The sequence below is a fragment of the Passer montanus genome, unplaced genomic scaffold (assembly GCF_014805655.1).
Source record: "Passer montanus isolate IOZ18808 unplaced genomic scaffold, ASM1480565v1 scaffold97, whole genome shotgun sequence".
NCBI lineage: Eukaryota > Metazoa > Chordata > Aves > Passeriformes > Passeridae > Passer > Passer montanus.
In genome coordinates this window covers 2,323,572-2,349,324 of record NW_024375145.1, presented here as the reverse complement: position 1 = coordinate 2,349,324, position 25,753 = coordinate 2,323,572, and the positions used below count along the sequence as shown (strand labels likewise).

General features: G+C 44.9%; 2 protein-coding genes across 3 annotated transcripts in view; one reads left to right on the top strand and one right to left on the bottom strand.

Moving 5' to 3' along the window:
- Positions 1 to 6,447: 6,447 nt before the first annotated feature.
- DHFR (dihydrofolate reductase) lies at positions 6,448 to 18,858 on the bottom strand. Of its 2 annotated transcripts, none has more exons than XM_039696340.1 (5): positions 18,522 to 18,858; positions 16,961 to 17,066; positions 15,924 to 16,050; positions 8,237 to 8,352; positions 6,448 to 6,625 (listed from the first exon to the last, which is right to left on the bottom strand). In XM_039696340.1, the coding sequence occupies exons 1-5, from the start codon at positions 18,544 to 18,546 to the stop codon at positions 6,538 to 6,540; spliced, it is 462 nt and encodes a 153-aa protein (XP_039552274.1). In that variant the 5' UTR covers positions 18,547 to 18,858; the 3' UTR covers positions 6,448 to 6,537. The 2 variants fall into 2 exon arrangements, with proteins under 2 accessions (XP_039552274.1, XP_039552275.1); XM_039696341.1 differs by lacking the exon at positions 18,522 to 18,858 and adding an exon at positions 18,382 to 18,405.
- MSH3 (mutS homolog 3) overlaps positions 18,686 to 25,753 on the top strand; it is a 94,164-nt gene continuing 87,096 nt past the window's right edge. Inside the window, exons 1-5 of the mRNA XM_039696352.1 lie at positions 18,686 to 18,772; positions 18,880 to 19,050; positions 21,147 to 21,270; positions 21,775 to 21,983; positions 24,318 to 24,530. Coding sequence (XP_039552286.1) covers positions 18,686 to 18,772; positions 18,880 to 19,050; positions 21,147 to 21,270; positions 21,775 to 21,983; positions 24,318 to 24,530 — 804 coding nt within the window. The remainder of the gene's footprint in view (positions 18,773 to 18,879; positions 19,051 to 21,146; positions 21,271 to 21,774; positions 21,984 to 24,317; positions 24,531 to 25,753) is intronic.

Genomic DNA, 25,753 nt, shown 5'->3' with positions numbered 1-25,753 from the left:
GTCGTTCTAGTAATTCAGTTACTTTATTAGGTATTAGTGCATAGAATTATTTTCAAAACTGTGAATGAATGGAAAAATGTAGAAGCATAATTAACTTGGTTTAGTAGGGATGACTGAGAAAAGCCCCAAACCCTGAAACCATTTCTATGATATACTAATTTGGTACCTTAAATACATCCTAAACCATTGGGTGCAGAGGCAGATGTTTACTGTAGTAGAACTGTTTGCTGAGAGGAACGCGCTCATGTTGTAAACAACAGTGCTCTTAAAAACATATCTCTGAAATGCAACAGGCACAGCTGCTTGCTTGTTCAAATTCTTGAAAGGGGATTATGGTAGTGATGTAGAGACATCAGTTGAGAGGTCTAAGAGAGAAGTGGAGTGCTATATTTTGTGCTTCAAAAATAATGACCAAAAGCAAACAGAAGGAATTAGGAGCCTATGAAGTGTCTCACAAAAACCCCATGCGTGCAGTGTAAAATCTAGAGAAGTGCCTTGTTATGTTATTGGTTTGTTTCCCAGGCAGTTTGGAGGCACACGTGGCCCTGCACTGTCCCTGCTAACAGGCTCCGTGGGCCCGCCAGGCTCTGGTGTGACCCTCTGCCTCCAGGCAGATCATGCCAGTGCCCAGGCATCTCCTGGTTTCCATCACGCCTGCTTTGATTAGCTATTTAGGACATGGAGCTTTCTGCCTGGATAAATAATCTCTCTGAAGTGTTTGGTGTTTATTGCCAAGTACTTCGATTAAAAAACTGAGTGTGTGTGGGAACTGCACTTGTGACACTTGCAGGAATAATTGTGGCTGGTGACGGAAGCAGGGCTCCCTCTAACAGCTTTAGAGAATATATTGCAATAAATGTCTTCTTCCACGGGCACAAGCCTTTGCAATGCTGCACAATCCAAGTGCTGCCTTCCTGGCTGCTAAAAATCAGCAGGCTCAGGGAATAACTATCTTTTGCCAGCTCCCACAGTCTGTGAACACCCTTAGAGCAGAATCTTTCTCATACATATGTTTATAAATTGTTGTTTAGATTGGAGCAGAACGTTGGCTGTACTTTTATGTCTGGAGGAGTTTCTAAAAGAATCTGAATTACATACTACGAAAGAAATATTGTGCAGAAAAAAAAGTGACACTGGTCTGCAACAAAAGGAACAGAATTTACATGATTCCATTGGAAAGATAACCATAATTTCATGAGAGCCACTGAGAGTCAACACTAAAGAAATCAATTTTGAGTGGCTGAAATAGCAACATGCACAAAAATACTCAGTGAGTAAAGAACTCCCATCAAATGGGTTGCCTTCTGACATGATAAACAACTGAACAGGCATGAGAAAAAAAAGGATTTAAAATTAATTATAAAAGAATAAATCCTTCTAAACTTAGATGTGTTACATTAATGAGGTTTTCCACCTAAGACCACTGATGGGACCAGATCTAAATTTTAATCTTTTTGAGGAAAATCTAACAAGAGGAGTTATGGTGATTAAAACTTCCTTCTTGCTCTTGTGAAATGAAGCTCTTTTTCCAGCTGTTTTCACAAGAAATCATTTCCAGGAGCTTTTTTGGACATGTTGAATGAGCTCCTGATACAGAACTAAAAAGACTAAACGCTTCTAAAGTGCTCCTTGGTACAACTGAACAAGCTGTAGTGCAATTCAGTGGCCCAATCCATTTTAAGTTATTGAGGTGAAGCAGGGATCTCCAGTGAAGGGCTGGTAATCCATCCACTGGGACAGCTGTCCGAAACCAACGTGAGTGTTCCCAGCAGGGTTTTGTGTGGAAAACTGCATTTGGAGGAAGCATGAACGTCAAAATGTTCTGTTTCCATGCAAGTGTCCATTTCAATTAAATCAATTACATACTTTATAAATGATTTCATGGCTTTGAATAATGTCTTGCTTACTGAAGAAGACTCTGTGTGGCATTAGGAACGTTAAACTGAACTGCTCAAGGAAGGAAAAGACACTGATTTAGGGCTCCATAGGTAAAGGTGTATAATTCATTTCCTGTCCTCTCAGGCTCTGTTTATTCTCAGTTTGTATTTACTTTTCCCCTGATCTTTTCTTTCCCTTCACAGCACACACCAATTAACAAAATATTTATTTCATACCTCCAGCTTTGTTTACTTAGGCAAATATATGGCCCAATTTCAAGACAAACACTTTACCCCCACTTAATCAGAAACAAGCACATACTTAGGAGACACCTATTTGAAATACCTACTTCTCTTGATCAGCCCAATTTTCTGAATTTCTGGAAATTTTCAATCCAATGGGACAACTGAAGAGATAAGGAACACAATAGTGAGGACCACAGCTCAAGGACTGAAGATGATATACAAATGCTGTAGCTAACCCATTAAATGATAAAAAGAGCAAAGCAAGATGTATGAGAAAAGATAATCTACTTTAACCCAGGCAATTTAATTGGAGATGAACAGGCAACTTTTGCAATGTAAGCTCTTGTCCAAGTCACTCGAAAAAAAGTCCTGAAAATGTACTCAGAATAGACCTCTGCTTAGGAGCTGCTCTTTTCAAACCATGTCACTTAATCTAACAAAAGGCTTCTTATATGAATTTTGCTTTGATTTTGCAGAAAGGAGACAGAACGATCTGCAAAGAGCAGAAGGTAGAATAACCCAGGCTTACCCCAGAGGCAGCTGAAAGCAAGTGAAGGCAGGGAAAAGGGCAGGCTCCTCACTTGCAGTCCCAGAACCGAGGGAAGCAGAAGAGCCCTGGGCTGGGCACAGCGACAGCCCCTGGGCACGGGAGGCTCTGGGATGGGAGAGCTCCCAGGTGTAGAGCAGCTCCAGCTGAGGATTTCTGTGGGGCTGACAAAGGCAGTCGCACAAACACCCAAATCCTGAAAATCCCTCTCTAATGACATGCTTTGTCACAGCATCTTCAAGGTGCTAAACCTCGAAGTACTATTAAAGTGTTTTCTTAGTAATTATAGCCACAGGGCAAACTAACAAGATAAACCACGCATCCTTCTAAGAAGCATCAATTTCCTCTTCTCTCTTTCTTCTCTCCCACTCTTCTGTTTCAGGATCTGACTCTTCAGATTTTTCAGCCAGCCTTACCCTAACTTGGTTGCCTTTATTCCTACAGCCCTCCGGGGCAAGCAGAGACAGCTAATGCACACCTGAATAACAAGGGAGGCATCTCCCAGTCTTGTATTTCACCAGGCTTTGTCGCCTCATCTGTCACCACTGCCCACCTAATTTTCTATCCTGATCAAGGAACAATCCTTCCCTCTAAGTCAGCTGCTGTCTCTGCCTGCTCCCACCCTCTTCTGTTAGCATAACTTTTTAACTACTCACGCTGAGTTTGGGTTTAGGTTTAAGTCCTCAGCAAATTAGCTGTTGTCTGATGAAGTCAACACGATTGTCTGTTCCCCATTAAGATGTCACATCAAGTGCTACCAGTGCTCTCCTCAGATAACCTGAATAAGATAATCATTGACATTCTCCCCTTCCTGTTTTTCCCCTGCTCTTCTGTATAAATACTAATAGTATTTTATTTGCTAAATTAGCTAACTTATTTTTCAGAGTGTACCTTTCTTTTCCATGGATTGCTGTCCACGATAGAGATTTGTTGTTGGAATGTTCCCAGCTCTGACCTTGAATACACCGTGGCTCTAACACTACTGAAAACATCAGCTTTCTACTGCCAAATGGAAATCGCTGTCCACTGTCAGATAAGAGATAATGAGTAATAGACAAGCAATAAAAACATTTATGTTTGTTTTTCACTTTTTATGCAAACCCTCTGGTTTTAGCTATCTTGTTAAATCTAGTATTATCTTTGAAAATTAAAATTTTAATATGTTTGGAACAGTTTGTTCCTGGTAAAGCATGAATGAGGGGGATTAAATTATACCTGTATAGACTTTTCTTGGTGATTGGTAATTACACTGTCACTCATGATGCTGTTCATTGCACTTAGCTACATGGAACTGGGTAAAAACATGACATTTTCCCCTGTACTGGACATAATGAGAATCTATGGCTTTTCAAGGAATTGTTCATCAATGAGGTACAGGAGTAAACAAAACATGGGCAAGACGCATTTGGAACACAGGGGTTTTTTTTTCTCTTCAAGCCACAGTATGAGCGACTTATTTTTACCCAGGGCAAGTAGCAGGGGCCAGGTAACCACCCTCACAATACACCCGACAGCAAACAGTCTGCAGGTGCTTGCTGAGAACACAGGCTCACACCCTTCTGCTCACCCATCCTGAGACAGCAAGCCTGCAACCTTGGCTGTGAACATGATTTTTGGGTTCAGTCAAATGCATTCTCCTGATTCTCAATGGGGCTCTGTGTATTGAAAAGCTGTGGTACAAAAGGTGCTGTCCCAATGCAGTGCTTCTACTGAAAACCAAGCCAAACAAACATGGATCTCTGTGGCAGAGAGCCACACTGAGGGAACAGCATTATGTTCTGAAAAGTTTAAAGCAGGAGACAGAAGTTCACATTTCCACGAAACGTCAATTAACTTAATTTGTTGTTGTATCTGACAAAGGACATAGTTAAATCTGGAGAGGACTGAGTGAGTCCACAAAGAATCAAGAGTAACCACTTATGTTCTCAGCAGGCTTGTTTTTGCACCCAAGTTAAAAGTTCTTTGAAACTGGAATGATGCTACAAAACATCCTGGCCTCAGTGAACCCTATCTCGGCACTTAGGCACAAAGTTTCTAATGTATGTTGGCCTCAGCCAACATTGCATCAAGTCTTTTCTCCTACTTTTAATAAATGTCAGTTGTCCTAAACACAGTACTTTGCAAACTGTCAGAGCTTTCAACACTGACCTATAACAGGTATGTTTTAAACACTTTCGGGAGGTTATTCTCTTGCCAGGTCACTGTGACTCGTATTTAAAAAAAACAAATGACATCTCCCTGGTAGCAGTCTCTTTCCTCCCCTTCAACAATGTGCTGTCAATTTAAAACTCTGGAGACTTCTTGCAGCATTATGTAAGCATAAACTTGTTTTTATCGATTGATGTAGCATCAGCACACATGGAACAAGAAGATCAATACAGGGAAGTGCTTACAGTTTGAAAGGAAACACAGAGAAAACTGAGACAACTCAGAGCAGGTGCTGTAACAAATGTTTTTTATCAGCTAGGTGTTGTAGTAAAGTGCCATGGGAAATTCAAGGGGTACTCATAGCTGATATTCTAAGGGAACACCAGTGTAAATTATACCAGTTCATTTAAGATTTCTAGTATTTCTGTATTTAACTGTATCTAATAAAGATGAAACAGAACTACTCCACTATTGCTTATAATCCACATTTGTCACATAGATTATTCATAATCACACTGATAAAAAAACTGCATCTTTACTGATAATGCTTGGCAGGAACATAGGAACACAGACTTTTTATGAAATCATTGTATATTTTCTTCCACTTTGAAGTGGCTGCAGTCAAACTGACACTTGGCAGGAACATAGGAACACAGACTTTTATGAAATCATTGTATATTTTCTTCCACTTCGAAGTGGCTGCAGTCAAAGAGACGCAGTGACTTTTCATAAGAGCAGCAAAGCTTTCACACAGCTGTGCACCTAGACAAATATTAAACCTTCTTTACCAGATTTTGCTGGGCTTGTGTGGCCAGCTGTGGGGAGCAGGGGGGCTGCAGGGGGGCTTCTGTGAGAAGCTGCTGGAAGCTTCTTCCCCCGTGTCCCGTGGGGCCAATGCCACTGGCTCCAGGGCCAAGGCTGAGCCCACCAGTGCCACTGGCACCTTTGGCACAGCAGAGCTAAGAAGATGGGGAGAAACCCGTGGGGAACAACAGCTGGGGTGAGAGGAGGGGAGCCCTGCAGGGCAGGTCAGGCAGGAGAAGCACGACTCAGGGAGCCTGAGAAGCCCACACCCCAGCAGCAGAGGCAGGAAGGAGGCTGTGACCCCGAGGGCAGCCCCTGCTGCAGCAGGTTCCTGGCAGCACCTGTGGCCCCACAGGGGAGGAGCCCACCTGCAGCAGGACTGGTGATGCTGTGGGATGCACCCTGGAGTGACAGGTCCTGGATCAGTGCACCCCTCACCTGCTGTGTGAGATTTCCTGATCCCCCTTTCCCTGCTGGGCTTGCTTAGCTTTACCCCCACACCAATGCATTTAAAGGCTGTTATGAATGTATACAACACCCCAGTCAAACTTGGAGGACTGGTGCTTTCTCAGTGCTGCATGTTTTGAACAAGCAGAGAGATACCAAAACCCTTTGTTTCAGTAGAAAAGCTCTGACACAGCCTAATGCCTTTCCTTATCCGTGGAATTGTCAGGGATGCTGCCGTGGATTGTAAGATCAGTGAAAGGTCTCCTGCAACCTTTGTTGTGGAATTGCTCAGAACCCCTTCTGCAGGGTGTGTCTTCAAAGTGTGGGGTGTGCTTTTTGGAACCATTCACTTCTGAAGTATTTTACCATCAGGCATGATTTTCTTCAAAATTTTAATGTATCTTTACACTCAGTAAAACTTCCTGGTTTAAAACACCTGCCCTTACACAGAAGTACAAAATGCCTCCCTTATTGTGCCACAACACTTTTTTCATACACTTCAAATTTGTACTGGATCCCATTCTCTTCTTGGACATCAGCAGGGACACCTGGGTACCTAGGGAGAGAGGAGAAGAAAAAGCAAAAGCCAGTAAACAGGTAAGAATATCATTATGATTTACCTGTGATTTATCCAATCAACCAGAAAAGCAAGATGTTTTGAAAAAAAAAAAAAGAAAACACTGTCTTTTAGAACAGGTATCCATTTTTAGGACTCATATTAACTACTATCCAAGATTTATAAGCACATCTTTTAGATCAAGAAAGCACTCTTGACACAAAACAACACCCCTGTTTTTGGCTTAAAGAAATACCCAACATTTTCATTAAAGCCTCCAGTATGTTATTCAAAGTACCAACTAAAGAAGAAGAGATTATGGAACACTGTTTTTTTTCCCTTGCCCTGCTTTTCCTAAGTTGGTCTAGAGCAAATGCTAAGGACAAGGCTTTCTACAAGTCTGCAAGAGATTGCTAAACAGGTGATTGCTACCATAGAAAGAGTTCCTCTATATTCCAGGTTTTCTAAACCACTTCTTATTAATAGACGCTTTCAAAAAAATCTTTTCATCTCCCCGTGAAAGAAGAAGGATTTTGTATGAGTAATACTGACTTTGAGGGAGAGATACATTTTAAATTTATTTGGTAAGGTTTGGCATCATCAGGTTTCCACTTCAGCGAGGAAATAACCCGTTATTTTACAAAATCATGTTCTAACACCAATGTTCATTTCAGTACATTGGCCAAAAACAACGTATAGCTAGGAACAGCCGAGAGGGAGCGTTGGGTCAGATCTCAGGACACTCAAATGAGCACAGAGTAGTTCACAACATATTGCAGTTGGAGAAGGTGACTCATCCTCCCCACCCACCTTGTCTGTCCTGCATCCCTCTTCCCTGCCCCTGCCTATCCTCCCCCAGAGCTGTGCTAATCCATTCCTGTGCCCCCGAGGAGAGCTTCACTCCTCATGCTTTCTATTTCTTCTGTTGCTGGTCTGTAGGCAGCTGAAAGCCAAAACAGGAGCAGCAGGAGGAGAATAGGTCTGGTCCTCCCTGGTTCTTGAGGCAGATGCCTGAATTTCTGCTGCTCCTCAGTGCCTGTTTGATGTAATCTTGTTGCAGAGAACATAAAAGCACAACTGGAGTATGACAAGGATAATACACAAGAAACCACAGTGAATGGCAGAAACTGTAAGTTTTTGTACACCTTTTCCTACTATGTTTGTAAGGAAGAAGCAATTTTCTCAAGAGGGAAGGAATAACCTTAGAAATCCATAAAGCTCAAGCCTCTCCAGTCAAGTCAACTTAATTTGTATTTGGCAATTTGTCAAAGACATTCAGATGCCAAATACTATTTACTAACAACATACTAAGAGTTACAAAGCTTAGTAAATATTTGAGTAATTCTAAACCAGGAAACAATAAGAAAAAGCTATTTTTGCAGCAAACTGACATAGACAATTCTTCACTGTGAAGACCATAGGAAAGTTGAAGAACACAGCAACTTCCAAGAAAATCTGTGCAGAGTGTGGTGCCATTCCAGGTTGTAAGTGAAGTATGACTCTGTGAAGAAATTCACCTCAAACTCAAACCAACACAGCCTTAACATAACCCTTAAAACATTCAAATTAGATTATTCTGACGACAGGCCTGATACACATTCTGGTACTTACTCCGTTAGAAGCTTGTAGTCTTTATGGTCAATTTCTGGAAAAAATGTGTCACTTTCAAATTCTTTCAAGATTCTTGTCACAAACAATCGATGATGAATTGGCTTCTCCATTGCTGCCTTTAGAAACAACACAAACTCAGTCACAATTTTATGTATCACAAGCTTTCAGCAAAGCCGTGAAAATTACACTCTGAATCTCCTCTTTTAGACTCTGCTGAAGAGCACTTTCTAAAGGGATAATTTCACCCTGTGTCAGTTCCACCTGGTAAGTGGCAGCAATACCTATTCTCAGAGCCTGGGGTATCTGACAGAAGTTAAGAACAAAATTTGAATAGCCCTGTGAGAAGAAAGGAACAGTAGGCCCAGTAGCAACAAGCAATTTCTGAATCACACCTCTTTGGGAGACAGGAAGGTTTAAGTGGTGAGAGATGCCCACACCACAAAGTAATCTGCTCTGATGCTTAATATCACTGCGAGGGATTTGTGCTGTATTTTCTAGAATTCCAGATATCAATCTACCCCTTAGTTTAACTTCCAAGTTGGATCTCTGGATTGTGGCAACATGGTAACATGTGCTGAAAGCTTTTACATTTCCAAGGTCCTTGGATTAAAATGTTCTAAGATAATGTTTGTTAGGTGAGGTTTTCACCAACAAATTCGGGAGTTTGGAATATAGATTTTGTCGTGAGACTGAAAAATGGCAGCTCTTCCAGACCCTGTGGGCACTAAAATAACCCATGAAAAGCTACACTAGGGCTGGTTACAATACATTTTTGAAAAGCTTGTAGCTGTTCCTCTCCTTCGCTTAAACTGGCAACGAGCAATGCTTTTTGTGGAAGGTGACTCACCATGCAGCAGGCTATTAGGTACTACTTCAACAAGCGCTGGAACCAAGTAATAACAAATGGAATCCAATAAAATTAATTAACCACTGCTGAGAGGCTAATTTGTAGAAAAGCTGCTCTACTAGAGAACAGTTAGAAATGAAAGAGGTAAGTCACAGCACACAAGCATCGAACAGCACTGAACTGGTGTCCATCCAGTTTGTACACAAACACTAGTATTTTTCTTTGTTTAGGGACAGGGAGGTAAGAAGAGTCACACCTGCAAAACGACAGAATAATAATCTGCCTCACAAATAAAAACATGTGTTCTGTAAACAGAGACACTTTTGCTTTGTAGCAGAAGAACAAGCCAACTTCCTACCCAACCCTGTGGGAATCCAGCTTCATCAAGAACTCTCCACCACCACAACAGGCCAGGGAGGAGCACAGGGAGGGACCGACCACAGGCGGTGCAGAGGAAGTTAAATTTAATCCCAGGGAGACCAGATGGTGACCTCTGTTCTAGGGACATGGTTTCATCAGCTGAATGAACCAGCCAGCTGTGTCACTGTCCCCACACTCACAGAAGAAATGCAGATGCTTCCTCAGTTTGCCAGACGGGCTCTGTGTGTGTAGGTGGCCCACGACCAGTAAACAGCAAACAGAGAAGAACTTGGGGAAGAGCAACAGGCTCAGGCTGGTTTTGGGCCACATACTGCTCCTCAGCAGCTGGGAGTGCCCAGTGCAAGGGGCAAGGACAAACACGGTTCTCCATGGTTCTCTGCTCCATTCAGGGCAACTTTCTCCTGATTTGGGATTTCAGCACACACTTAATCAGCCACTGGCTGCCATCCTGACCCAGCCCCAGCCTGGTCACCCCCAGGCTGTGCCTGAGCTGGTTATGGTCATGGGGCCAGACCCTGCCTCATGGAGCTGTCCCACCACCCCGAGCCCTGCCACTCCAGCTACTGCCATGGGGACAGCTCCTGCTCCCTTGGGAACACCTGGTCCTCCCTGTTCTCCAGAAGCAACTTCATAAAACCTCAGATAAGTGAATTTTGTATCAAACACAAAACCCTCCACAGCTGGAACCTCCAAAGGAGTCTGTTCAGGACTCTGACACTGCCTCAGTGAAATACTGCTGAGGACATGGCAGGGGGGCAAAAGAGTTTTGTCGTAATGCTGTCCTTTCCACAAGGAATAGAGTAGGTCCTCACTGATATTCAATTCAGTCTTGCCCTGTCCAGCCCACTCCATTGGTTTCACCTTTTTTTTGGGACGGAAGAGAAATCAGAGGAGGCACAGAGCTGAGCTGGTGGAATGCTGATAGACTCACTTCACACATCGTAAAACCACACCATACACATAAGGAAGCTGACATCTGGGTCTGTTGGTTTTTGTGGATTTGTATGTGTGTGTTTTTGTTGTTGGTTTTGTTTGTGGTTTTTCTTTTAACATCACATTTAATATTGGATGGACTTAGAGGTGCTATTCCTAGTAAAACATCTATGTTGTTTTTGACCCATCTAAACCACACAGCTTAAATGCAGTTAAAAGAGACTGATACAACTTACACTGCGTGGACTCAGAGTAACGTGGTCTAGTGGAAGGTGTCCCAGTCCATCACAAGAGGTTTGGAATGACATGAGCCTTCAAGCCCTTTCCAGCCTAAACCCTTTTTTGGGCTTCTGACCCACCCAGGATGTCCAGAGAGCACTGTTTTTCAGAGTCAAGGCGAAGACCTGAACCTCTCAAGAGACAATACCTCCACACAGGTGCAGCAGTGTCTTAACTCAGAACAGAAACCTGGTTTTGAAATCACCACTGTAGAATGGGGAAGGTTGGTGGACAATTGTAAAATTGCTAAGGTTGGAAGAGACTTCCAAGATCACTGTTCACCTGTTAATGAATCTTCCAACTGTCCCCACTCACCATGCTTGAGTTGTATGTGGGAGCAGGTTTGATACCCATGAAGGAAATGTCTTGGGGATGAAACGGAGCCAGAAGCTGTGCTCCAGTACATCTGATGAGCTTTAAGCTGTGAGGGACTCCAGGGCCAGCACCAAAGAGTGAGCCAGCACCACAAACCCCCAGCACACAGGAAGCACTCACAAACCAGCAGACAGCCTTCCAAACATCAAGTGCTCTCACAGAATCAGAGTGCCTGCCATGATGTGTAACAGCTCCATAACTGCTGTAACCCACTGCTGGGCTCCTCCTTCCTCATCCAGGCAGACAACACCAACCCCAGCTCCTCCTGGAGCTCAGGAGATCCAGAACAGTGCACATGGATGACATTGCACTACTATCCAAGCAAATTAACCTGGTACGTCTGTGCTGTCAGAAGCCCAAAAGCTTCCCTGGGGGCATCACTACTGCCCTGTGGCTACATTAGCAGATATTAAACCTGATGAGGGATCAGTGTCCAGTCAAATTCAAGAAGATGACACCCACATAAGTTCTTCTGAACCCTCACTGAGCTGATGGAGCTGTTTTCAATCTTTCCTGCTCTCACTTGCCAATACCAACACTCCACCCAGCCTCTCCCTGTCCCCACTGCTCCCCCTTTCCCTGCTGCAGAGGTCAGGTAGGTTTTCCTAGAGTGTGTGAGCACAGCATCAGTGTGACCTACACGAGGGCTTGGCTGGCCCCCACAGCTCACAGAGAGCCTGAGGCAGCTGATGCCAATCCTCCCACACCCTGGAGAGAACCGTGTCCCTGAGAACCAAGGGGCAGTGGGAGAGATGGCCAGAGCCAACAGAGGGATGCTCTGTGTCCTTACAAAATTCACAGATTTGGCCCTCCCTCTTCTGCAGTCTGAGGAGCAAAAGGATGTGAACAGCAACAAACCCCTGCCTCCATCCCACTCCTGGCAGGCAGCATCCTGTCCCAAAATGGCATCTGGAGCATGCTGCAGTACCCTGGCTTGGCTCAGTTCCTAAAGGCTGGAGAGGGCATCTCAGCCACCTGTAGCTGAGACTGCCTGGACAGCTGGTTACATTAGCAGATATTAAACCTGATGAGGGATCAGTGTCCAGTCAAATTCGAGAAGATGACACCCACATGAGTTCTTCTGAACCCTCACTGAACTGATGGAGCTGTTTTCAATCTTTGCTGCTCTCACTTGCCAATACCAACACTCCACCCAGCCTCTCCCTGTCCCCACTGCTCCCCCTTTCCCTGCTGCAGAGGTCAGGTAGGTTTTCCTAGAGTGTGTGAGCACAGCATCAGTGTGACCTACACGAGGGCTTGGCTGGCCCCCACAGCTCACAGAGAGCCTGAGGCAGCTGATGCCAATCCTCCCACACCCTGGAGAGAACCGTGTCCCTGAGAACCAAGGGGCAGTGGGAGAGATGGCCAGAGCCAACAGAGGGATGCTCTGTGTCCTTACAAAATTCACAGATTTGGCCCTCCCTCTTCTGCAGTCTGAGGAGCAAAAGGATGTGAACAGCAACAAACCCCTGCCTCCATCCCACTCCTGGCAGGCAGCATCCTGTCCCAAAATGGCATCTGGAGCATGCTGCAGTACCCTGGCTTGGCTCAGTTCCTAAAGGCTGGAGAGGGCACCTCAGCCACCTGTAGCTGAGACGTGTCCCAGACGTGCACTCAGACAGCAGGGCATCTGCTGCTCCTTGGCCCAGCTCCCTGGATGGGGCAGGTCTGGCTGCTGCTCCAGCACGCCGTCTGGGCCAAGCAGAGGGCACAGCAGGGCAGGTGCCAGGACATCCTGAACAGCCCAGGGCACCCCTGGGGGTGTGGAAACAAAAGCCAGCAAAGGCCTGGAAGGTCATGGCACACTCCCTGCTCACTCCACCTACAGAAGCAGGGCTGCAGGATCGTTCCCAGAGCTTGTGACAACAGCCCTGATCAGGATGGAGCCCCCAAGGCAAAGTGATGAACTGCTGATACGGTGCTAAGGCTAGGAGCTGTGCTGAAAGGCTGCACAGGACTATAACCACTGTCTGAAATAACCACGTGGGCCCTGGAGGTGTTGTCTGGCAATGGCAAGGCTGCTGCTGCAGCTTCTGACAGACACCCTCAGCTGAGCACCCTCACATCCTGTGCATTCTGTGTCTGCTTCCTATTCCCTGGAATCCAGTGGAATGGCACCAGACTGAGCTCACTGTGCCCAGGACTGTCACCATCTTATTTTCTGAAAAATCTCTTTGCCCAGGATTTCTTCTCCTGGGAAGGTGAGAGGCTTCAGAGAAAAATGAAAACAACAATTATCTGATTTGCTTCTCCTGTTTTTGCTGCTTAGGAATGTGGTAGGTGATTGTTTCACTGGTTTCATGTGAATTGTTTTTACTTAATGACCAGTCACCGTCCAAGCCCTGGAGAGGGTCATGAGTTTTCATTATCATTCCTGTTAAGCCTTCTGTCTGTATCCTTTCTCCATTTTTAGTATGGTTTTAGTATAGTGTTCTTTGAAAATTAATATAATATAATATAAACAATAAATATAATATAATATATAATATATCTAATCTAATCCAATCTAATATAATATGTAATGATATATCAGCCTTCTGAGAACATGGAGTCAGATTCACTCATCTCTCACTTTGCCCTGGGGACCCCTGCCAACCCTGGAGGCAGAACCCACTGGGAATCTGCAAATCTGCCACCTGCAAGTGCTTCCCTTGGTCTAAAAGGGCAGCAAGGAGCTCTCATGTGAGCATCCTTTCTGTTTGACAGCAGAAAGTATAAACAGACTTGGTTTTCTGTAAGACAGTCCTGTAACAGCCTGAATAATCAAAACTGGGTAGGTTTGTCATAGACAAGCACAGACCTGTATTAATGAACAAAACCAGGTCTCAACCTTTGAGCCACACAAACTAGTGAAATCAAAATAAGGCTTCAAAACCAAATACCTACAACTACTGAATAAAATTATTCACCTCAATTTACCAACTGCTATTTTATTTCCCACACATTTCTACATGGCATAATGGAAATATTCCTGTAAAATCCTTTGTGCATCTTTAACAAAGGCACTAAAAATATTACTTGTAGTTTTGGCAGATGTGTATGGTCACCATAAAACCCTTCCAGTTACCACCACAAAGGTAGTTTGAGTGCAGGAATCTGTATAAAACTGTCAGATTTCTCCCTAACGTAATTAAACTTTCCTTAGAAATGTCTTGAGTAGATGACTGAAAGGGAGGAAACAGCTGAAATTTTAGAACAACAAAAGGGTTTGGGTTGGACAGAACCTCAAAGCTCATCTTGTTTCATGGCAGAGACACCTTCCCCTGTCCCAGCCCCAGTGTCCAGCCTGGCCTGGGGCACTGCCAGGGATGCAGGGGCAGCCCCAGCTGCTCTGGGCACCCTGTGCCAGCCCTGCCCACCCTGCCAGGGAGCAATTCCCATTGCCAAGATCCCAGCCAGCCCTGCCCTCTGGCCCTGGCAGCCATTCCCTGGGTGCTGTTCCTCCATGCCTTGTCCCCAGTTCCCCTGCAGCTCTCCTGGAGCCCCTTTAGGCAGTGGAAGGGGCTCTGATGTCTCCCTGGAGCCTTCTCTTCTCCACAATGGACATTCCCACCTCTCTCAATGCTTGTCCACATCCAGGGTAACCAGGTCTCCTATTACTTTACACATTCCCTTGTACTGACCAGCACAAACAGCACATTCCAATTTATTCTCTGTCAAAACTGCCAATTTGTAATGTCAGTATTGGTGAGTAATGGTCTAAAAAAAGGCATTATTTTCTTCCAAATACCAGAAGCCTCCAGGACAGATGCTCTTGGAAGAAGCAGCAGAGGCAAAAACTCTTTACAGCTGAGCCTGTGGCAGGGAAGGGGCAAATGCTGCTGCTCACAGCTGGCTCTGGCTCTGCCCTCTGTGAGAAGTCTCTCCAGAAACCCTCTGTCATGGCAAAGAGCTCAGGATATTTCTTCTGTAGGATAACACCTGATTATAGGCTGAATGGGTTTGCACATGCCACACATGGTGGACTTCACCACGAGGAACCATGGGTGCCTCATCTTCTTACAATCTTAGCAATCTACTCCACTGCTTCTGCTGTGTAAGATGCATTTCCTCAGACAAAGAGGAGAGATTCAGGAAGAGCACAAAGAGTAAAGGCACAAAGTACCAGGAAAATGCACTTTCTACCCCGTGCACAGGGCACAGTATCAGCCCTGATCTCCCACCAGGTGCATTATGGCACTGCCATCACACATCTCATGTCCAAGTGCCCAACAACAACTGCAGTGCACCTCCCAGCATGCCTGTAATGACTACAGCACAGCAGCACTGCTCCTTTTACTGTTAAATAGAATTTGCTTCACAATCCTTGACCCAGGGAGTGGGAGCAGCAGGAACACTGCTGGATGGGAAGGCAGAGTGAGTGCGACCTTTTGTTGTGTGGTTATCTCCTGTTATTGCTGACACCATGACCTGTCAGCTCTCTCTAAATCCTATTTTCTTCCCCATTTACATGTACAAAGCGTCATACTCCAGCTAGAAATGCTGGAGCACTTCTCCTTTTTTTTCTTTTCAAACCCATTGCGGGGTCAGCCAGCAATCTCAGTAAAATAAATACAAAAACATGGGCTCAGTAAAATAAACATAACAATATGGGCTTTTTCTGAAGAATCCAGCAATTTAGGTATTTATGAAAAGCTCTCAAAAGCACAACAACAGTGTGACACTGGCCCTGCTGGCAAGAGCAATGTTCAGTTTCTAGACAGGAATTGTGAACTTGAGAGCTGAGATCCTACTCTCTGAGACCTGTTCTGCTGCAATCACTGCAGTTTGCTGGTAATATGAAGGGAAAGCACCTCCTAAAGCAGCAGTAATAGGAGCTTCATCCTCATCCCATCACAGAAAATTAGTAATTTAGGAGGAGGCTAAATGTACCTTGTACACTGAAGTGCCTCCCACGATCCAAACCATGTCTACTTTGCTTTGTAACTCTGGTGAATCCAAAAGAGCTAGAGCATCATCCAGACTTTTGGAAAGATAATGTGCTCCTTCCGGGGTTTCCCTAGAAAAAGCAGAGCTCTATTACTAAATAAGTCAAGGACAATTCATCACACACTCTAGACACAAAATGTGCTTCGCTGAATTAACAAATAACTACATGCAGCTCGCCAGTTAATTATTTTGAAATGCCTGTTATTGCCAAATTATGTTAGAAGTCTCATCTGACTGTAGGATTGTTCAACAGATCACAGCTTAACTGTCATTTAGGAGGCATTATAAATTGAGAATCTGGAATTCCAAGTGTTTCTGAAAAAGAGTAACTGAGAAATTTACAACTCTATAAGATAAAAACACAATCTATAAATCAAACATAGATCATTAAATACAGATAATCAAGAAATAAAATGTAGATTTTTACTTGAATTTCAGAACGTTAATATTTCAATCAACAAAACCAGCTGAAAAGCCAATATTCTCACATAATCACCTGCAAATCTACCAACATCCTCCAAAGCAATAAAGCACTACAAGAGGACAATTGTGTTTAAAAATATTTGCGTGGCTGTGGCTCATGCATTCAAGAAGTTCTGAAAAAGGATTGTTCATCCACAAATCCTAATAAAAATGGATTTCAAAAAATGGACTTGGGGGCCACCAGTGTGAGCAGGAACTAGAGAAATACAGGTAAATACATGAGTCAGAAACACTACTGAAAATTTTCAAATGGTTTGTGAGTAGAGCTAGAAGTAGTACTCATGATGCAAAGTAAAGACAATCACCTTGTGAATGAATTCTAAATAATTAAAAATTCAGAGTACAGTAGTCATAACACTCAGAACCAACAGCAGAAATGCTTTCTAAACAGGTATCAAAAAATGGTACATTTGGAACTACTGTGTGTTGTAACACTACAGACATTTCTTGGTGCAGGTATTTATTTGTTTTACAGGGTCCTTATCTGTCATACTTACTTGAGCTCCCTGCTGAGCACGATATTAATCCTGTCTTTTAAAGGACGGTTCTTCTCAGGAATGGAGAACCACGTTTTCTTACCCATTATCACTGCATTCTGTTTACCTGAGCAGGAGAGAATTGATTTGAACTGTTTAGAGGCACTGATGGACTTCCCCTGCCTTTCCAAGCCCCTCTGCAGCAGCTAGCAAAAGCACAAGCTCAGGCCCCAGTTCTCAAATGAGAACTGATTTACAAACCCACAACAATTTCTAGGAGAAAAGCCAGTCAAATTAAATCTAAAGCCAAAGTGCTACAGGTGATCAATCATATTCTAACATTCACACATAAATGCAATTTCTGACCAAACCAAATAATTCATAACCTGATTACCTCTCATATGTAAATCTCTTAAGGAAATTAATGTTCCTCTTTATGAGAAAAGGGAGTTCCTTTTAAAAAATATTTCAAAAAGTTTTCTCTTTTTATCAAGAGAAAAAAACCCACAATGCCAACATGGTCACTCTTTCCACGTTGTTTCCAGGCTGAGACACAAGAGAGACAAAGGTGACATCCCTGGTGTGAAGATTTATGGCAGCATAATCTATTAAGAAGTCTGGTTATGAAGCACTTCACCTGCCTAGCATCTGAGATCACAGCTCATCAAAAGATCTGCAGGCAGGACAGAGCAAAATGTTTCTTTGTAATTATATTTCAAACATCTTTTTTCTTGATCACAGCTTATTCCTGCCAGGTAAGACGCAACTTGCAGACATCTAAAAAGACTTACAACTGCCAGTTGTGTTCTGCCCTTTTTTAGTACATACAGGGTTGAATCAGGTCTTCTGAACATATGCAAAGTCTTTTACTCGGAACTGTTTCAAACTGAGATTAGACATTCCTTGTGGATTATGGAACAGACATTCAAATCAGAAAATTGAATAAATTGCTTAATCAAAACAGAGTTTCAAGGCAGAAAATGGAGTAAGGCACCTAATCAAAACAAGGGAATATGTGAAGCTGACCAGAAGTGAGTTTTTATCAAACAAGTGAGTTTTGACAGCATAAAAAAATCCCTAAACCAACCATGAAAAAGTGACCACGCTGACAAACAACTGCGGTATTTCTGCTCCATAGTTTGGACTTTCTGGTGCATGGATTTGGCTCAGCACTCAGAAAACTCGGCAAAATTACTGTCACAAGGGTCAGAGGGGTGGGTCGAATGGCCAAGGCTGATCCACAGCAAACAAGTTAGATAAGCTAACGCAGACTGAAAAAAACAAACCACCCCTGCTAATTAATGTGACAACCTTCCCATTTGAACTTGGAGTTTTGCGTAAAGATTAGTTAGGTAAAGTTTACATCAAGTTTTCCGTTCTTCTGATGGAAGAAGGACTTGAAAACTGCTCCCTAAGAGATCACCTGCATTGCTCTGAAATACCTGCTTCGTCTTCTTCCCTCATCTAACCCGACCGATTGCGAAGGGCTGAAATACAGGTGGGAAACAGGTGAAATACTTGTGAGGGCAGGCAGGGAAATGCGGAATCCGAGTTTCGGGTGCCTCACCCCCCCACACGTTACCTTCCACACGGGACGTGCTCGTCATTCTCTGGAAGTACTTGTACTCCTTCCTGCCGGGGAAGCACCAACTGCGTTACAACGTGTCTTAAGAATAAGCTCTCTAATTTTTATTTTTTTTAAATTTCTGCAAGTTCTCTAATTTCAACGAAAAACCCCCACTCGTGATGGGAATGTTGCAGGAGCCCGGCGAGGGGCTGTTGGACAGAATTGGGCCGATGCCACGGCCGAGAAGGGACCTTTGTCCCACAGCCGTACTCGCACGAGCGATAACCTGAGGCCAGGGCATGAGAGAAACCCCACGCAAAAAAACAACCCCACAGCCGCGCTCCCGCCACGCCGCCGCTTTCCCGCCTCACAGCGCACCCCCTCGAACACTACAGCCCCCAGCGTGCCCCGCGCCGCGCACCAGCAGGCGGGCGCGGCGGGGCCGCGCGGGGCACGCTGGGGGGGCGGGGCCGCGGGGCAGCCGGTGCTGAGCAGGTTCTTCGGGGCGGCGGCGAGCGGCGGCGAGCGCGGGCCCCGCGACACGGTGCGCAGGGCGGGGCGGGGCGGGCACGGCCCGCTGCACCGGTGTCCATCCCGGTGTCCATCCCGGTGTCCCTGAGCGGGGCACGGGCACTGAGGGCCTGGCTGCCCGGTCCCGGCTCTGCGATCTGTGTGGGCACTGGTGCTCCGGGAGCAGCCTGGCAGGAAGGACAATGAGCTGCTGCAGAGGCTCCAGGGCAGCCCCAGAGAGGATTTGGGCTCTGCAGCAGCTCTGGGCTGGGCTGGGCAGGCTGCAGAAGGGAACACCGAGGGGGATCCCTCCATCCACCCAGCCAGACATCTGCCAGGGCTGCCAGAGCACGGGCAGGCTCTGCTCAGGGCTGCCAGGGGCAGCAGCAGCAGCAGTGGCCATCCCAGGCAGGGCAGGCAGGGGCAGCAGCAGGAGGAAGAACTTGTGTCCATGGAGGGGCAGAGGCCTGGAGCAGCTGCCCAGGGAGGGCCTGGAGTGTCCCTGTGTGGAGCCATGGCAGCCCCAGCTGGGCACGGGGCTGTGCCACTGCCCAGGGCACCCTGCCTGGCCTGGGGAACCTCCCAGCCCCAAATATCCTGGGATTCTGTGGGACAGGGTGTGCCTGTTGCGGAGGAGCTGGAGCTTGGCACAGGTTTGCTGATCTGGGCACGGCCAGCATGTTGGTCCATGTCACTGGGGCTTCACTCCAGTGTTGAACCCCTGTGCCTTCCAGTTCTGCAAAGTGTGGAATATGCTAAGATTGCCATAAGTAAGGATGTTCTCTGAGGTTTGATCTTTGAAGCCTGATCAGCCAGAAGTGGGACCTGATCAGTCTGACCTGATCAGTGGGACAGGCAGCAGCTGCATCCCTTAGCCAAGGGCTCCTGCAATTAGCAGGTTTTAGGGATGTAAGTCAGGATGTTGGTGCAGGCCATGCCTGGCAGCCTGGTGGAAATGCTCAGGCCCACCTGTGCTGAGGGCAGAAGCAGACCCAGCCCTGCAGTCAGACAGCCCCGGGCCCTGGGGCAGAGGGGCAGGGCTGGGGCAGATCCCAGCTCTGTCTTTGTGTCAGGAATGTCGAAATGCTCAGGCCCACCTGTGCTGAGGGCAGAAGCAGACCCAGCCCTGCAGTCAGACAGCCCCGGGCCCTGGGGCAGAGGGGCAGGGCTGGGGGAGATGCCAGCTCTGTCTTTGTGACAGGAACGTTGGAGAGGGCAGGGGCTGGTGGAGCACCCGCTGTCTCTTTTCAGGATGTCACAGTCGGCTTGTGGCACTCTGAGGAATGAATCCCATTTTTGGGCAGCTCTGGCATGCTGTGAGCCGTGCTCCTGTCCCAGGTGCTGGAGCTCAGGTGGCTCGGGGTCTGAGTGCTGGTGGGTGCACGGCCAAAACAGCCTGCAGTGATGCAGATCCTCCTGTGTCAGCACTGGGAAAAGTGGCTGTGTCTCAGCAGCTGGATTTCATTCTGAGTTTGTATTTTCCACTCTCCCTGTAGTTACTGTTTCCAGCCCCTTCTGGCCCTGGAAGGGTGTTTGCTTTTTTTACCTGTGACTCCAGTCAGCTGTTTTGGTCCAAATATGTCTTGAAAGGTGTGATTACATCTTTCTGCCCTAGTAGAATAAACTTCCTAATTAGCGTTACTTTGGTGTTATTTAACAGTGGACTTGAAAACTGCTACTCATGGGCTGTGGTTATGTGGAGGTTTTGAGGCTGGAGTTCCTGCTTAGCTCTAGGGAAACTGAAATTCCATGGTTAAACCATCTGTGGTCATGAGGTGAGATGTGGATGCCAGCTGCTGAAAGCACCTGTTGTGTGCTTCTGTGCAAAGTGTTTATGTTTTGTTGGACTTAAAAGTTATTTCTTCATATTTGGTCAAGCTTCTTGCAAAAGGTCAATGATGAAACAGCAAAACTGGTGAATTTTCTGTTTACATAGTGTACTAACTGCATGTTTCAAAAGACATCTAAGGAGCAGGGTGCTCCAAGCTCCTCCATCCTGGCCATCAGCAATACCAGGGGTGGGAGGTTGGACTTTTTTGCCTTAACTTACTGTGAGGTTGCTTTGTTCTCTTTCAGAGAGGAGCAAACAGAAAAAAGTAACTGAACTGACTAGTTTAATTTACGTTTCAGGCTTCTAAATGTGGCACAAAAAGGAGCGCATCTACTGAAAGCAATGCACCCTGTGAGAAGAAGACCAAGGCACGACAAATTACTCTGACAGAGATCTGTAACCCACTGAAGGCTCAGGATAAAAGTGAGTTGACTCTTAGCAAACCTTCCAGCATTGGCAGCCAGTAAATAAGGTTTTCTTTGTCAGCTGCTCCATTGCCTCAGAAATGCCTGGGTTCCATCTGGCTTTGAGCAGAGAATTTAATAAGTTAATGCTGGTATGAAAACCAGTGAATGTAAAGTTCATTACATTTCAATAGGAAGAATTAGCCTCTTGAGTTTCAGAGTGGGAACGGTATTAAATTTGTTGGTGTGGTGCTTTGAAGTATCACTAGTACCCCCTCAAGAGGCAATACTGTCTGCTTAAATAAGTGCATTGAAAGAAAATCTGCTTGATTCCCAGTATTCTTAGCTAACTTCATGGCTGTGCAGTTGTCAGTTTGAAAAATAATGATGCATCTTTTCCCACACAGAGAGAGGCACACAAGTGAGGAATGGTTGTGTCTGTGCTTACTGATGTTCTTCTAATAGATGTTCTCTTTTAGAAAATAAGTTGTTAATATATTTTTGTTGTGAATTTTCACCAAAGAAGAATCTCAGAAGCGTGAGAAGTCCCGTATCTGTTTGGAAACTCTGGGCAGGCTGAGAGAGTTCTGCAGTGATTCAAGCCAGCAGTGCACCAGCCTCCAGGAGGATGGCTTTCAGGAGAAAGAAAAACTTCCCAGTGCTACTGGGAGGAGCTCAGAACTGAAAAATCCTCTTCCATCTTGGGACAGCAGCCCAAAGGTCACACAGAAGGTATGCAGAGCTGTGGCCCTGTGGGGTGTGTGGGTTGCTTGTTATGAGTTGAACCAGCAAGCTTTGGCACAAGCTTGCCTTTGTGCTGCTGTGCTCTGACGTGGAATGGTGCAGCAGATCCCCACAGGGCTGTGTTTGTGTACAGGTGTTTTGCTGAAGCTCCTTGCAGGGTGAGCAGGTTGGCTCGTTGGCTCCTCAGTGAACAGCAGCACCATGATGGAACAGAAGCCCTGTTGGTGTCACCTGTGGGGGAAGCTGTACCCCCCTAATGACACATGCTCAGAGAGGCACTTTGCTCAGCTTGCTTTCAGTTCCTCACACGGGCTCTCAAATTTCCAACAGGTTTTCTTTGCAAAAATGTTTTGTAGGGTTATCACTGAGATGTGGCTTCATCTAGTTGCTGGTAAATTTACTTAGTAAAGATATCACTGCTTTTTCATCTGCAAGAGGTATGGGTAGCTCACAGAAAAAGTTGTCATGATGACATGTATGGTGCAAGTCAAGGACTTGAGTGGAATAATAGTATTTTGCTTCCCCTTTACTTATGGGGGTAGTTAACATTAGTTAATGGGGTTTGGGGTCAGCTGCTCAGGTCCTAGGATGCATCTCATGGCTTACTGTGGTGGCTGCTCTTTAGTGGAGCTCTGCAGCTGGCTTTTTGAGGGAAGGAGCTTGTATGAAGAGCTGATTGTAACCTTCCCTGTGTGAGGGCTGTGGTCTTCAACAGAGGGGTCTGCTCTGTGTGGATGTGGTGTCCAAATGAAGTGAGCAGCTTGTGGCAAGAGAATTCTCTTGTGGTAAGGGGTTGAGGTTATGAGGATGTGGTCAGTTGGAGAGCCCAGAAAACTGATTTTTCTTATCTTCCTTGGTCCTTTTAGCTGTTTGTGTCCTGCTTTTTCTTGGTAACCTTCCTCCAGCTGGTAACTTAGACCATCTCAACAAGTCAGCTTTGGCGTTTGTTTCTACTCCATTTGCCTTTTTACATGCCCTTGTTTCATGTGGTTTGTCATGACAGTTTCCTGTAAAATGAGACAGGGTCACCCTGTTTGGCTGGCACAGACCTTGGACCAAGAGTGCTGAGTCTGTGAGGATTGTGCAGCAGAGACATCTGAGCTCCTGAAGCCACCCAAGTTCTGGGTGCAGGGCAGCTTCATTTGAGCTGGGCTGGGTTCTCTGGCTTAGTGGTGTGCAGTTGTGGGATTTTGCAGTTACAGCTAAGTGCTGTTTTTCCCTGGCTGTTCTCTGACTGCACACTTTGTACATTCCCATGACCCAAAGTATATAAGTATATATGATTTAAGCTCTGTTTGATTTTTTTTTTCCTGAATTACCATTGCTACTAAACAGTCTGTTCACTTTGTTTCTTGTAATCTGAACAGGACCCCTGGTCAGATGACAAGAAATGGAAGTTTATTGGATTTGTTTGCAGATGCAGAGTTTATAGCACAACGTGATTAATTGTGTTTTAAATAGTCATATGCTTAAACAAATTCTGGAGGGTGTTGTGTTTGTATTTTTTTTAATCAATATTATCTGTACTTGATCTTGTGATATAAGTGAGGAGGAATTTTGCTGTAAGTGAAACACTTTCCAGTATTTATCTCTTCACTTCTGAACCCATCACTCTGCTGGCCATACAGAACAGCACAGCGTGGTAGAGCTGAAGTTGCTTGGCAAGAATAGGCTACATAATGTCATTGCAAATGATAAACTGCAGATGGAGTGAGCTCAGAGCATTTCACATTTCAGGTTTTAGAAACTGTAGTGCTGATTTTCTGTGTTTAAGTTGTTCTGGAGAAGGAGTACAAGTGCTGATTTTCTGTGTTTAAGTTGTTCTCAGGGGTTTGCTGAACTTTTGGAGGAAGTGCAGACTGGAGAAGGAGTACGGTTTTGGTGGCTGAGACAGGGAACTGAGACTCTGGTTTATTTCTTGATTTACTGTGGGTTTTTGGAACATCAGTAATCTCTTCATGGTGGAGTTTCTCACCTGTAAACTGGAGCAGTAATTCATCCTTATTTCAATGTGTGGCCTGTTTAGACTGCCCAGACTCTGCAGCCTGCATTGTCTGTGCTTTGAGAGCTTGTGCTACCATAGGGTTCTGATTTCCCCTCAGGTGTCTAAGGACTAACTAACTTTGACTTTCATGACTTTTTAATTCCTTTTCATTCCAGATATTCTGTGTTCTGTATATCTTGCTGCAATAGTTGTGCTGCAGTTTGGGGGCTCTTCACTGCAAGAGCAGTCTTTAGCTCTGTGGTCAGTGCAAACCAAGGAGGGGGTGATTGATTTGGTTGATGATTCCTAATTTTCACTTTTCCACCTTTTATTTACAGGAGGAGTTACAACATAATCTTAGTCAGTTTTCTGCGTCTCTCAAGTCGTATGAAAATTCTCAAAATTCTTCAGATACAAATCTTAATAAAAGAACCAAAAGCATTTACACTCCACTTGAGCTCCAGTTCATAGAAATGAAGAAAAAGTACAAAGATGCTGTTTTGTGTGTGGAATGTGGATACAAATACCGGTTCTTTGGACAAGATGCAGAGGTAATTTTTTCCAAGAATATGCAAAGATACTTGGATTATGTTGTGTCATCCTAGGTCTGTGGCCAGCTCTGGAAGGGAGACTTCTTTGGGTTTTAAGGGGTATTTTGTTTTGTTTTGTTACTTGAAATCAGGATGGAAAATCTCTGCGTGCTGAAATTCAAGACTATCCATTTTGCACACTTTTTTTTTTGCCAAAATGGCATTTATTATTTTGTAGTCACATGGTAGTGCTTGCTGTCTTGTGTATTGAGAATTTAAGGTGAGTTCCCAGTCAGAGTTTTGTCAGAGTTAAAGCTGAAAAACTTTCTAAGGTGAATTGTGTATCATGGCTCAGAACTCTACTATAATGTATATATAAAATATATAACTGTAATATATAGCATTAGGAATCTTTCAGATTGAAAGGCAGTGGAAGAAGTGGTGTTAGAAAATATGAATGTAGCCTGGGTGCAGAGACCATCCTGAATGCATGCCTGGATGTGGCACCACACATGGCAGATCTGTAGGAACTGGAAAGGACTATATAACAAACATAATGCTAAAGTGATGGTTTGTAAATGTTTCATAATGCTTTTCCTTATGATCTGTCCCAAAGTCGTTGCTACCAACCTTTGTTTGGTGCTATTTTCACACTTGAGACCAGTGAGAAATGTTGCTTGGTTACTGGGAATTCATTTTCCCCATCATATTTGTGCTGTGTAATTTGTCTGCTCATTTGCTGGTGTACTTACAGCCCAGAAATAGAAATATGCAGTTCAGATGGGTTAGTGTTTGCCTGCAGGTCCTGCCTAGTACCCCATCCTCTGCTCAGTGAACACCTGCCTTTTTGCTATGGGGCAAAAAGACCATACAAATCACACATGATAATGTCACGTTTCAGTAAGTGTTTTTACTCTTTTTTACTAAGTATTTAGTTTCCACTGCTGTTCAATATTGATCTTTCAGTATTTTAGTTGATTGGCCAGGTTAATCCCATCTTTATGACCACAAACTAAATACTTCCATTCCTGCTGCATTTCTAGTGGTGTGAAAATCGTTTGACCTTTTGCTGAGCTGTGTTTCAGACCCTGTGTGTGCAGTGTGGGTGGTTTACCTCACAGTGGTAAAGATCAAGGTGCAACCTTAAAACCTGACACCTGCAGCCTGTGATAGTGAATCCCCTGTTTATGGCAATGCTGGGACAGGGAGGTGGAGGGGCTTTCTCCTGGAATGTTTTCCCTTTG